We start from the raw sequence: 14401 nt of genomic DNA, 5'->3' as shown, positions 1-14401 counted from the left end.
TGTTTTCATCGAGAAACTTTTCTGCAGCAAAACATAGCCTCTAAATGGCTTTTTTGGTGGTTTGTTTGGGAAAAGTGGTTCATCAAGAAACAAAGCAAACTGAGCACGAGATAGATGTTCAAGTGTATTTTTTTATTTTTATTTTTTTTACACTGTACATAACACATACAGCAATCCAAAGAAAAGTCAGTAAAGCAAATATATAGCAATTTAAATAACCACTGCTTTCTCTTAATTGAACCTCCTTCTGAAACACCATTCAGCAGGTTTAAGAAAATCCATCCTGAGGTGGATTTCCCCTATGCATTTCCTCTCCTGAAAGAGCTTTTAAATAAGCTTATGAGTTGGTTTTGAGTCATTACAGTTCCTGTAAATGCATTCACTTATTCTTACGAATAAGATACACCAACAAAAAGGCCTTTTAGCTGACAGACTTGTACCTTATCCACTGGTTTGGGCCACGCACTTCAAAGGGTGGCTCGTTGAAGTAGATGTGGTTTCCTAGTTCTTCCAATGGTGGCTCTGGGTCAGTGGTAGCAAACTGAGCAGCTTCCTCAATCTCCTTCCTTACTGCCACATCAATTTCCTAAACCAAAAATGGATGCTTATTAGAAAACAGCTCAGAAAAAGCATCATAATTTTTAATTTAAGCACAATAATGAAGCAGTGGTCAGAAGAAGTCTGGACACTGCCCATAAACATACATTAAATATCTGTGAAAACTCCCTCCCTACTAAACCACAGCATTTGTCCCTTTGGGTGCTGCCCCTAACTTACTGCCAGAGGAACAGGGCCCCACTGGGCCTCTCTGCATTTTCACTTCTGATGCTGCAAAACACTGAGAGTGTCAAGTGTTTGGTTTGTTGTTTTTGGTTTTTTTTAACAAAGTTGATGAAAGTATTTACAACATCTGCTTAGAGGGTTCCTGGCCCCTTTGCTAGGATTTTTCACTATTGCTGATTTCCCTTTCAGACCTACTTCTCTCTGAGGTAGTGCAGAAAGCCTCTGGGTAACTTGGATTTCTACATGTTAGCGTATGACACAAGCAGTACTTGAAACACTTAACACCCATGCCCACCCCCCTGCACCACCGAGTTACACTCAGCACCCAAACGCAAAACACCTTTCCAGCTGAGTGCAACTTAGTTTGCAATAAAACTTCAACTTCACCAGTAAAAGTGATGTGAAAACAAACTTTAAAGACCTTCCAAGACCAAGCGCTGCCCGCTGCCCTATGATATGCTCTTCAGAGATCATTAGTGTGTGAATGCTCAAGAGCTCGCTCAAATAGCCACCAGAAGCCATACCTTTAATTCTTCAATGCTAGCAAGGTTAGTGTTGACCATTCTGTCCTTCAGCAAAGTAATGGGATCGCTTTTGCTTCTCACTTCTTGAATTTCTTCTCTAGTACGATAGCTAGGAGCAACAAAGACAGGAACTTCTTCAGTGGTACCCCTGAAGTGAGCTGAGGTTCTGGACACAGCTCAGCTTTACAAAGAAGAGGTGTGACCAAAGGACTGTCAGGAATGCAGTGGAAACTACAGCGACATTTATCACTCAAAGGGTGGCACAGCTACATCTCAAACACTTCTTAAATCCGTAAGCGGCAACCGAGCTGAAGTAGCTCCAGACTCGAGCCTGCCATAGGCCAGGAAACAGGAGAAATCCCAGCCCGAGACAGTTACTACGAGGGGCCATACATATTTCCTCCTTCCCGTCTCCCTCAGTGAGGGGGCCAGACGACTTGCTGGGTGCTTCCAGTTCACAAGTTTCTGAAAAAACACTGGGAGACACCTCTGCTTCACGTAGATCGATTGGGATTTGTCAGCCGACACAATGCCTGAGCCTTTTTGGCACCTGTGCATGTGCACTTTTAAGAGTCCAAACTGTTCCCAGTAATTCCAGCTGACAGACTTCGAATATGCTAAAAACCTTGGAAAAGCCAAGCTTGCCACTTTTCAGTCAAAGCTTAATTGGAATTCACCATGAAGTCAGAGTGATAGAGGAATTCATTAACAGAAAGTATAGAAGTTTAACTGACTTTGTGCTTGTTCTAAAACTAAATCTGTTAATACTGCAAGTAAAACAAGTATGTCACATGGCTGTGGATTATCAACTGCGCAATGAGATGAGTGATCACACTGCTCACAGCAATTTCATCATAAACTTTCTATGCACTTCACAATTGATTTAAACACTGAATCCAAGAGTTTCAGGATTTTGACCATCCATACTTATTTGATTTTTCAGCGAGTGCCAAGAATGAACACCACCCTACCTTATTCCAGGGTCACTCATACTGTGGCCGTGGTAACGGTATGTCTGTAACTCCATCAGAATAGGACCCTTAAGGAGAAAAAGCAATACAGAGGGTGTCACCACCTTGAGTGACTGATTCGTTGTTAGAGCAGCAAGTACTTGCTCTAGAGGAATCACACCAGCGATGAATGACTTAATGTCATGTAAATTAAACTGAGAAAAAACACGGAAATAATCACAACTAGTAAAACAAAACTTAACTCTTTTCAAATGAAAGCCTAGGTTGATAGTGCAAGCATTTATTCTCATGTTCTTACTGAGCAGCATTAAAGAACTTCCCTTCCAATGCCATCCCATTACTCAGCCTATTTCAAGTTGCCTCTTGTTTCCCTGTAAGACTAACTCACAGAACCTTATTCTTTCTACAAACTTTTTTCTTATTCTGTTTCACGTTCCCAGCACAAATATTTCACCAAATACTAAAAAAAAAATAAAATCTCCAAACCCAGTGTATCTTACTCTTACTAATGCTGACTCAAAAAACTCTTACTTCACTTTCCATTTGTTGTAGATACAGAACTATTGCTACTTTCCTTGACACTTCCCCTAATGAATCTCTTCATAGACCACAACCGCCTGACAGTCAGAACACCCTTCACAACAGAATTTAACTGGGGTGGAAATGGGGGAAAAGATGACAGACTATCAGGATATATCTATTTTTTTAAATGCTTGGTTAATACCAATCGCACATTAATAAATTCTAACAAAATTAAAGAACCACTCGACTGCTGACTGGTTCAATGCTGTGGAGAAAAAAGGAAACAAACTTTTAACAGTGACTGGAAGAAAGAGGCTACATGAGGGACTTCTCATGCAGCAATAACCTGGCTAACACTTTCACCTATGGAAAAGGAATGACAATCACAGACTTACTTTTCCAGCTCTACAGTACTCAGCTGCAAACTTTGCCGCTTCTCGAACACAGAGAACATCCATGCCATCCACCTGGTAAACAGAAACTGCAAGGTGAGGCGAAAAAATTGCCAACCCTCCGACTTCCAATTTCAATACTTCCACAAGTGCAACAGAAATTCAGTTTCAAATTCTCCTATATTTAAAACAATATTTATAAATAAAAGAAATACAAATGTATGTATCGTGCAGGTGTGTGCACACACTTCCACCCCCCCGCGTCAAAACGCGCTGTGACTGTACTCACCCGGAGCCCTGGAATAAAGTCCCCTCTTTTGTAGTAGTCAGTACTGGCTGCAGCTCTTTCAACCGAAGTTCCCATCCCATAGCGGTTGTTCTCACAGATAAAAATACAAGGCAACTTCCATAAGGCAGCCATATTGTACGTTTCAAATATCTGACCCTGAAAGAAAAAGAGCAAGTTACAGCTCGAGGGGGAGCTCAGCCTTCAAGCATTAGGCTCTACTGAAAATCATTGCCTTGCAGAGGTCTAGCCAGGAGAAACCGCCACTTGCTGCAGCTCAGGAGGAATAAAAGAGAAGCTGCACTATAAAAGGTAATTTTCATCTCAACTAAAAGTTTACAGAACTTAATTTTTAAACCTGTATTAGTATCTGTGTTAGGGTAGCACAAACCCTTCAAGTTTAACTTAAGTATTTAATAAAAAAACTTCAAAATTTATTAATCTGGCAGGATGCCACTATAGCTAAGTAAAAGAAAAGTCCGACCAGTGACAGCATCAGCTGTGCTACTCTTAAGTGAGTCAAAGACAGGGGAAACCAAGAACTCCGATCTCCACCAGTGTTTTGAAAGTGGGAAATTGTATCACTGGTACATTCTAAACCACCAATTTCTTATCTGGCGTAATGTCTCTGCTGATAACATGAAGAGACTGGCGGGAATGTCAATAGTAAGGGGCTTTGCGAGATGCTCTGTCCTCTCCTCTGTCTTGAGAAATGCAAGTTACATGTTTCTCCCTATTTGGCAGCACTGTCACCTTCACTGCTATCATTCTGAGCGCTCTTTAAAGCCCAGAGACTTCAGGGTGCCACACTTAGGTGAGCCGTGCGCAACTGCAACTGCAAAGAGGAGAACGCGAGTAACTGGAAACCCCTCCTCCCATGGCTCGCACAATACTCCTATCATTAACCATTAGTCCCGCTCACTCCCTGTGTGTCCAGAGCGCTCCAGAAGGGAAGGAGCTGAGCAGCTTTCCCTCTGCTCCAGCGACAAGGGCAGAGCTCAGACTGGACGTGGGGAAGGACAGACATTTACACAGGTCCAAAACATGATAAAAACTCCAAGCACATGCTACATTCCCAATACGTAAAGAGCATCTAGCAATTAACTTCTTAACTGTTCATCTGAATCGCCCCTCTGAGGGCCACACAGTCCTTGAAACACACCTCTACTCAAATGCTCCAGACAACACAAACAGGAGGTGTTAGTGCCCAAAACCTGCAAGGTGCCCGGCCGCCTTCGTCTCGGTGAAGGGCACTTCACAACAAGAGCCCCAGACTGCAGGACAGAGGGTGCACGTTCCCTACTCTCCCCAGGCTTGCTTTTTCAGCAACAGTGGGCTCCTCTGATAAAGCGTCCTCGCAGTAGAAAGCCCAACACACAAATCTCAGCCTAAGTTCCACGTCAGACCCTGCCTGGGTTGCAGGTACTACGTGGGCAGGGTGAAAATGCTCTCCCACCACCCGGTGGAAAGGCAGAGCCCACTGTTCGCAGAAGGGAAGCTGATGACCCGCGGTCACGCTCCTCCTCGGAGCCACAGCAGGCCCAGCTCCTTTACCTGATTGGCTGCACCATCCCCGTATAACGTCAGACAGACTTCGTTTTTACCAAAGTATTTGCAGGCCAGCGCAATCCCAGCTCCAAGAGGAACCTGTCATAGAGCACAGGACAAACCAAATTTTTCAAACAATGTTTAGAGGAGCTGGAGACAGGCAGAAGAGATATTCACACTGTTAGAGATCTGCTCAACAAACAAGTTGGTACCACCCCACTTCCATTTGTTCCACTCTGCGTTACAGCCAAAATACAACCATTAACTATATTCTCAATTTGATTTGGTTTTGCTACCGTGAGCAAAATGGTGAGCAAAGGACAATAAAGACATTACAGATTTAACAGCCACAGAGCAATGGTGTCTGCATGCCAGCTTTCACAGCTGAGAGGAAACACTGGCTCAGGACATGAGCCAAATTCAACTTGTGCTTTAAGGTAGAAGTCACGTCCATACCTGAGCACCAACAATACCGTTGCCACCATAGAAGTTTTTGGTATACATATGCATCGATCCTCCTTTTCCCTTCACACATCCTCCTTTCCGACCTGCAACACGAACAACAACAAGCAACTTGTTTTTTTTGGAGGAAAAGTACTATACAAACGGGAACATCTAATTCAGTTCCTAAAGGTAATAACACTAAGACCACGTTGTTGTCATTAGATCTATGCAGAGTTAAGACACAATGGCCTCTCCCCAAAGAGCTTACAGTTAAATATATCACAAAACAAGTAAGAGAAGTGGGGGGGGGGGGGGCAGGCAGAGATAACAATAATGAAAACATTATTCAGGAAATACAGATTAAGAAGAAATTTTAAAACCAACCAAGAAGTTTCAGCATCCTACTATAGAAAAGCCTTTTCTGATAAACATGGGGTTTTTCTTAATAGCCAACATGGTCTGTATTTCTCGTGTTTGTAATCTGTAAGATGTGTATATAGTGCTTATTACTTTTGGCTTCTGCAAGAAAGGTATGAACACTGTTCCAAGTTTCTTGCAGTAATCTACACTTGTCTTCCCTGTAACAATAACCAGAAGTAAAAATTACAAATAGGACATTACCAAAAAAAAAAGAAAAAACCCCCAAACCAAAAGTCTTTATTACACCAGTGATTCATAAAGGCCTTCAAACTCCTTGCTCATTTTTCACTTCAGCATCTGTTCGCAGACCTCTCAAGAGTTCAGCAGCCTGATCTCTTCCCTGCTCCACCTACAGCCCTACTGTGAATAACCATCCCTCCTTCCTGCACAACCTTAGCTCTGCCTACATTACCACTTAATATTCTTGTTACAGGCATATTTTCCCAAACCATTCAGTTTAACGAAACAGGCAGTGTTTACCAAGTCTTCCTAAGTTTTCAGCAGCATAATTCTGAAAACCCAAGTCTCTCTCCTAGGGAGGGTGATGCCCTGTCCTACTGAGAACAAACACCTGCTACCAGCAAGTTCCATTTAACCAAGCTGCTGCAGCACAGCAAACACAGCACATGGCAGCAAGAAAAATGTTCTGAATTTGTGCTTTAGAAGTACCAGCACTTACATATTCCTCATGACTTACATTTTGTAGTAAAAAGCACTTGCATGATAAAATTATAAAACTGATTTATTCTGCCACGTCACTAAACTGCTTCCAAAGCCCCAGGATACTTTGTGCATCAACATCATTTTGAATTTGAATCAAAAATTCTGACACAGGTACAGCAGCATGCGAATCCACATTTTACTTGGCACAAACCTGTGAGTTCAGCGAGAATTTCTCGAACAGGCACTCCTCGGGCATAGGTGAAGCCGTGAGCTCTGTAAGCTGTTATCACATGGTCCGTAGGCTTTATGGCAACTTCGAGTCCTACACAGCAAGCCTCCTGTTCCAAAGGAAAAGTAAGCTTAGCAATGAAGGAAATCACGCAAGTTCCACAGCCAGCAGCGTGGCAAGGGCCACCTATGATCCCCACACATCAAGTATCAGCAGAAAACAGGGAGAGCACTGACACAGGAGACTGCCATAAATCCCAAGGGGCAGCGGCCTTGGGCTCTAAATTCCAACCTGACTGTGACTAAGGAAAGCAGACAGGAGGGGAACTAGAAGCTGCAAAAACCTGCGGGCTTTTCTACACCCATCTCCCAAACGAAGCATCTGAACAACTGCAATTCAAAAATGGCAGCAAATGTTCAGGCAGTTCCTTCTCCTGGCTGTTGCTTTTTAGTGGGCACGTGATCTGTGAGACACTGGAACAAAAAACACCCGTAAAGCTTCAGGAGGACGATGGGGGCCTCCAGCGTGTTGAATTTAATATGCCACAGTTGCTCATTCCTCACGGTCAGCTGATCCTCAGCTGCACCTTGCGTTCTCTGCCTTCCTACCGCTGTCCCAAGCTCTCAGGGATTCCCTTGTGTGCTAAAACATTGTTTTTAAAGAAATAATGAACCAAATCACAGATTCAGCTACAACTTCAGACATTGTACACAGATACTCTGTTCCAGATTTACTCCCCACTCTATTCAAACCCCTACATTAAAACCTCTTGGGGAAAAAAAGTTCTTACCTGACCATCGTATAAGTGGCAGAAGCCACGAATAATCTTCTGCTTGTACAGCTGGTCAGACTTCAGCTCCATGCGTCGTATGGTCTGCATTGTCTTGTAGTAATGGAGCCCCTCCTCTCGAGTCATCACCGCTGTGGTACTAGGGCCTTCTTCCAGGCGATGGAGGTCACATTTCTGCAAAGTTGAACAGGCAGTTATTTCCTGAAAGTAATTCATCCTATTTATGAGTATCACTTGATTATTTTTATAATGTGTAATTTTCAAATTCAGAGTGTAATACCTTTTAAAAAACAAAGCCAGCAAAACCTAAATACAGAGGTCAAAATATCTGTAAGGTTTGGGCAGGGAATTAAATTCAGGGAAATAAAAGCTTTACTTTTAATAAAGACAGATTTCCACTCATGAAATGAAGCCTTCTATTTCCTACTAGCAGTAGATGAACTTAAGTCCTCACAAAATACTGGGAAAGCACATTCCCGTGGTTGTTGCATGCCAAATACTTAATAAAAGCCACAGAGGCTTAGTGAAGAGCCAAGAAGGATAGTTTACTTTGTAAGATCTGGTCCTAAGACTGGACTTTGCCTCTTCTACCACCACTTCTAACCGGCAGTAATAAACCACCACAGCTCCAGCCACCCTGCCTGTCAAACCACCATGTGTACAGAACAACTTCGTTCCCACAGGGGGGCGATTTTAGGTACCCATACAAAACAAACAAAGAAACCCCCAACAACAACAAAAACCCAAAAAGAATCAGTCCAGTTCAGTGGAACAGACCAAACAAATTACCCTGTCAGAGCAGATTAAATGGCCAAAACACTGCTACACAAATTAAAGACAGTTTATATTAAAGCAAAGTCTCTCCAGAGCAAACCCACTGATGCCTAGATGAATTTGATGTAACACACGTGCACACTACTCTTAAGACAGCTCTGCTTCAGAGTTCACGTAACAACAGAAACATCAGGAGCCTTGTAATCAACACAGAACCAGATGTTAAACCTTATGTCTACTCAGAAAAGATTTTTTTATATAAACATATTTTCCCACCCTTCTGCCCATGAAACAATTTTAATACTTTAGAGCATGGACAAATGGGGAGAGGGTAAGAGAAAAACTAAATTTCTTTCAGAGTTTCTTTTATCAGTTCCTGAATGAAAAGCCAGCACCAAAGCTACTGCCAATGGAAGCATCGCTTTTTCCTAAGACCAAGCCACTGTGGAAAGCTGACAGAATAAACCACACATTTTTTGAGCAGCACCAAGTGAAGCATTAGAAAGGATGCCTTATTTTTTTCCTCCAAAATCCATATAGACCTCAGTCAGCTGCACATCTGGGATACAGCACCCATGACTCCATAACAAAAGGGAGATGGAAAGAAGGGCAGGCAGCAAACACCAGCTATTTGTTTTAAAAGCATTCAGGAAACATCCATACTCTTCCCCTCCCAACAGGAGAGGTTCTTTAGCTCCTTTGTAACTCCGTTCTTACAGCTGCACTGCAGTGTCCCAGCTGCAAAGAATCACAGCTTCACATTCTTAAGGAACAAGTAACATCCCCCATACTGCCAAGCACGGTACTTCCAGCTGCATTTAGAAACCAGGCCAGGCAGTGAGGGGTTTGGTTCTGGAAATTCAAGACAAGGGGGCAAGCCCATCACATCAAGACCTACAACAAGCACATACACAGAAGGCCAGTATTAAGTACTCAGCTGCTTTACCTTAATTTCAAACGTAGCTTCGCTTGCAAAGTCTGCATAGTTACGTGATGCTACCACGACTCGAGATGCCTTAAAAAAAAAAAAAAAAGACAAAATCAAAACATGAGCAATATTTAAATATAATTATCATGCAAAAGTAGGTGAATTCTCAAACTACTTCTAACAGTACTCCCAAACTGAAATAATTTCTGAATTAAACTCACCAGTGGCAAACCCCCACAACACCAGAGAACTTCTCCTTTGTACGTACATGGAAGAAGTCTTAAACCCCAGTATTTAAAATTAACATTAGAAAAAGAGAACAGAATTTTAGATTTGTAATGCCCTTGATTACCTAAAATAAAACCAGCAAGTTTCAAAAGACTGTGAAGCGCATAAAAATCACAAAAATAAGTATTTTTCCCTTCACATGCCAGGTTGCCTGTATGAGTCGAGACACAACCAATGCAGATTTTGATGGCTCCCTGCACTGACTGGAATTTCACCTTGAAAGAACAAAAAATTTCTTTGGGGGAAAAAAAACAACCCAAACCCGCAGATTTCTGGAACACGAACTACTCTCAGTCTTTCTTTCCAGCAGGAAGAGAAGTTGGAGGAGTGCAAGGCAATAACCATGAAGAAAGGGAGCATCATTTAAGTGGGTAACAGCATGGCCACTACTTAAAAATGATATGGAAACATAAACGGTGACGTACCTAAGGACACATGGAATACAGAGCAACAGAAGGGGTGGCGTGGTAGGGGAGAGACAAGAGCTATGTTTAGAAATGCATTACTGTTCTGTGTTAAAGCATGTGCATGAGCCACTAACTAATGAACAACTGGTATTTTCAGGTAACTTCATAAGCTTCACTGCAGCATCACATGTGATGCCCATCTGTCCATGCACATGCCGTGGCCGCAGCACAAGGAGCGCGCCACATCTGTAGTGGCAAAATTGCGTGGGTGATCAAGTCACACCTAAATTTCAGTAGCTCGTTCAACCGTGGAATTTGTGTACATTTAGCTGAGGGTTCATTCTTTCAAACTTTTGAAAATATCCAGCTCAACGTCTCCCAAAAAAGGTCTGATTGAGAGGTAAAGCCAAGAGAAATTTCTCAATCCACCTTGGTTACCTACTCTGTTGCGTATTTGATTTAGTGATCATGATTGCCCTCCCCCCCCCCGCCATCAGATTAGAGTTTTTAATTTAAACCAAGTTTCTATACTGTTTACCACAATGCATCGGTATTATTGGTGGGGAGAAGTTATTTTGCTTCCAGAGCTGGAAAGAAACCAAGAGTCTGGGATTTGCAGAATCGGAGAATGGCCGAGGTTGGAAGGGACGTCTGTAGGCCACCTGGCCCAGCCCCCCTGCCCTGAATACGACATCAAAGCAGCTCTGAGGAGCCTGTACAAAAGTTCTAACGCATGGCCAGTACACCTATCAAACCCAAACCTGGACAAGGCTGATTCAGGCCTTACCTCACTAACGGCTCCCTAGGTTAGCAGCACGTGGAAGGAAGAAAAAAAAAAAAAAGAAAAAAAAAAAGAGTAAGTAACCATAACAAACAATTATGGGAGGAGAAGTCAGCAAATTATTAGCCCACTAGAACACTGTATGAGGTAGTTTCCTTTACGGGTAAGCTCAGAGTCATGGGAATCCAACTATGCACTCTGCAGTATGCTCCAAGCACATATAAAATACTGCTTTATGGATTAAGACTGCTTTTATTGATTTGGTAATTTATACCTTCACTGTAAATGCATAGGAACAATTCAAGACAAAATTTTACGTATCTGGTAATCACTAGGATCCAAAAATCTATCTTAAGATACCCACACCACATCTAGTTTGGAATCCCATGAAAATGCGGTATGTCAGGGGCAGGCCAAGTACTTGCAGTAAGGAACTGATTTTAGACACTCACATTTGAAAAATTTAATATAGATATTTTACTTGTAGTTTAGGAAATACTTTTAGGTATACATCCCCAACACACAGAGGCAGATCTTCTGTTAAATCTGCTCTCTTGTGTCATTCTCACGAATCCAGCCACCCTCCTGCTTTTTCCACAAGAAGTGGATGCTTCAGTAAGTGAGCTGCTTCGGGGCAGAGCTACAGTAACAGACCTCCTCTCAGTGGCGAAAAGGCAGCTGACCTCCAAACACCAAAGTGAACCCTTCAACACTGACTTGATCGTGCCAACGATTTTTTTCAGCAGGCTTAGTTTTTCCTCAAGGCCAAAGTCATTACAGTGGAACAGGGAGAACGAAGAGGTAAAGGCAAGATTTTTGACACAAAAGAGGTAAACACAAGAAATGACACGCTAATGCCAAAAAATAACAACACTTGAAAGAAAATTCACGAAGAGATGAAAAGGGACTTTTGCTTGAGCAAAGAAAGGTGAAGCAGCTCAAAAAGCCTGCATTTCCAATGGAATGAGGAGAGCGTGTTTACCCCCTTTTTAGGATCTGACCTGTGCTGACAGTCAAAAACATACATAAATAAAATAAACCAGAGCAAAGGGCCCAGAAAAGGGTTTCAAAAGCGAACCAAACCACGTTACACACACCAAAAACAGCAGCCAAGTGGGCCCAGCGCTGCCGGAGGGGCTCCGGGCAGGACCGCCGCCACAACCGCCAGCTCCCAAGCGGCCCCCGCCGCAGCTGCCGGCGGGACGCTCTGCCCCCCGTGACAGTCACGACGAAAAAGCGGCCCCGCAGGGAGCTCCCGGCCGGGCAGCGGGCCCGGCCACACCGGCTCTGGGGCAGGCACGGCGCGCTGGGCGGTCACAAAAGGCCGCCAGAAAGCGAGCTCCTGCCCGCAGCGACCACTTTATTTTTCACGCGGGATTTCACAGAGAGCGAAAACACCAAAAACCAGCCACCTCTTTTTTTAAAAAAATAAATAATCGTCCTTGTATCCTGCCGCCGGGACCAGGCAGCCGGGCTGCCAGCCGTCACGCCCGGGCTGCTGCCGCAGGACAAGCCGGCGCCGCTGCCTGCCGGCCGTGCCCCGCACCCCGAGGGCCCGGCCGCGCCGCTCCCCCGCGCCAGCCCGGGCTGAGGGGGGGTGGGGGTGTGGTAACGGCTGAGGCGGCCCCACCCGCCCCCGCCCGGCCCTGGCCCCCGCCACCAGCCTCGCCCCCCCCCCCCCCCCAGGGGCGAGCGCCAGCCCCGCCCGTTGGGGCCGCGGGCGCTCCCCGCGTGCCGGCCGGGCGGGTAACGGCCGCACTCACCGTCCTCCCGGCGGCGGCGGCCGGGCCCTGCAGCACCCGGGAGAGCGCGGCCAGCAGCATCTTGCGCATGGAGCGGGGAGGGGCGGCAGTGCCTGGCGCGGGGGCCCGTCCTCGAGTCTCCTTCAGCCGCTGCCGCCCCGGCTGCCACCGCCGACAGACCTGCCCCCCCCCTTGGCCAACCGGCACGCTCCCCGAAGTGACGGCGCTCGCTCCCGAGCCGGGGCGGGGCGGGCCGACAGACGACTTTCCCTGCGTGCCTCCTCCGCGGCGCGCATGCGCGGGGTTCGGCTGAGGCGGTGGCCGAGAGGCGGGGCCGCGCCGGGCGGTAGCGGGCGGGAACCCGGGGGAGGGACCGCCCCCAGGCGGGAGGGGCTCACCCGCCGATTGTTACATGCGGGAGCGATCGGCTTGGTTGGAAGCCCCTGGAGCCCAGCAAGCGTGCCTGGAGCCGCGCTGGCCTTGGCCTGCCCGGTACAAGAGCCGCTCCCCGAGCCGTGCCGCCGCTCCCCGAGCCGTGCCGCTTTCCCCAGCTGCGGTTACGGCTCGGGCCGCCCACCCGCCGTAGCTCGGGGCCGTGACACAGGTCTGAGTATTTCCTGCTCCGCTGCACCTCAGCTGGGCTTTGCGAGAGCGTTCCCTGACTTGATTTTTACACGCAGAAAGTAACTAGAGTGCTAAACCACTATCTTTTAATTTCACAGGAATGCCACCGCGGGGCGATCTACAACAGAGTTAAGATCGAACTGTAACAGCTGAAGAGTCACCGTATCGCCTCTGCTGATCTCTCCAGCCGGCCGCCCCTTTTCTTCCCACCCACCCCCAGGCTCCCGCTGAGGTTACACCCTGGGTCGCAGCGGAGTGCCCAGACCAGGCTGAACCGCTCGCACTGCTGTCCCGGCTCCACGCCTGGCCGTGGGCTCCCGCCCCTGCTCTGCTTCCCTGAGCAGTGCTGACCTCGGCACCTGCACAACCCTGTAGCTGAACGCTGAACAGACCCAGCTGAAGGGTAGCACCCCCTTCCCCCAAAAAAAACCCAACAGAAAGTAAGTTATGGTCACCTGTTGGCATCACAAATGCTTGCGTCTGCTTGAGTCCTGAGGGTTGCACAGAGCTCAGCGCATTTGCAGCCCAAGTGTTAAATGTTTAAGGCGTAGCTGGCACTGAAAATGTGCTCCACAAACTACACCCTCAGCCTCCATCAGAAGAGGACAGAAAATGGGCATCTGTTTCCAAAACAGAGCTTCAGCTGGATCCCCACTGCACTGTTCAGCTCCTTCCTTGGCTGCCCACCTGTTCTATTACGCAGGACACTAGTGGCCGACACGATTTCTTCCTCATCTTTTCCATAACGCACAGTAGGAAGACTGGTAGCCATCTCTGCAGACAGATGTTGTGAAGAAGCCTAATTCTTTATGTATTTGGTTAGTTGTTGGTTAGAAAAGCAAACCCAGGCTTGGTATCAGCCGGCTGGAGAACTGAACGTTAGCAAACTTTCTTCAGCTTGAAGTGTGGGTGCCAGCACAGAGTGTTGGCAGTGCTCATAGGTACTTTGAGGTACGCTGTGCCTTGGCACAGGCTGAGGTGTATAAAAGAAGCAATATAAAGCTACCATTTTTCACATCTAAGGGATGAAAGCCTAAAAAAAATATGAAAATAATGTCACTTTCACAAACCTACCCCTCAGGAGACAGACAGTGCTGTTTTCAGTTGTCACTAGGGACAGAGCAGTTCTTGCTAACACACAGGTAAAGGCAAGTCTACACAGGGGCTTCTTGTGGAGTCATTTTTGGCATGCAACTTGTAGGAAGTTTGAATTTCACACGTCAGGTCTGCGCTACTAAGCAGCTTTACACGTCGTTCATGAAGCAACAAGGGCAACAGCAGCAGC

The 14401-nt window shown here is 46.1% G+C and overlaps 1 protein-coding gene across 6 annotated transcripts; it reads right to left on the bottom strand.

The window, feature by feature from the left end:
* Positions 1-144: 144 nt before the first annotated feature.
* On the bottom strand, positions 145-12582 carry PDHA1 (pyruvate dehydrogenase E1 subunit alpha 1). 6 transcript variants are annotated; one of them, XM_086466304.1, is made up of 13 exons: positions 12532-12582; positions 11395-11409; positions 10757-10771; positions 9293-9361; positions 7573-7746; positions 6765-6891; positions 5483-5574; positions 5033-5125; positions 3482-3637; positions 3196-3267; positions 2279-2346; positions 1308-1416; positions 145-586 (listed from the first exon to the last, which is right to left on the bottom strand). In XM_086466304.1, exons 1-13 carry the CDS (start codon positions 12580-12582, stop codon positions 422-424), a joined length of 1206 nt encoding a protein of 401 aa, XP_086322430.1. In that variant the 3' UTR covers positions 145-421. The 6 variants fall into 6 exon arrangements, with proteins under 6 accessions (XP_086322430.1, XP_086322269.1, XP_086322457.1 ...); XM_086466143.1 differs by lacking the exon at positions 11395-11409 and having other exon boundaries at positions 12514-12582; XM_086466331.1 differs by lacking the exon at positions 10757-10771.
* Positions 12583-14401: the final 1819 nt, after the last annotated feature.

Source organism: Leptosomus discolor, chromosome 1, assembly GCF_034619465.1.
Source record: "Leptosomus discolor isolate bLepDis1 chromosome 1, bLepDis1.hap2, whole genome shotgun sequence".
Taxonomy (NCBI): Eukaryota; Metazoa; Chordata; class Aves; order Leptosomiformes; family Leptosomidae; genus Leptosomus; species Leptosomus discolor.
Note: the sequence above shows the minus strand (reverse complement) of the source record. Positions and strands in the feature narration are given on the sequence as shown.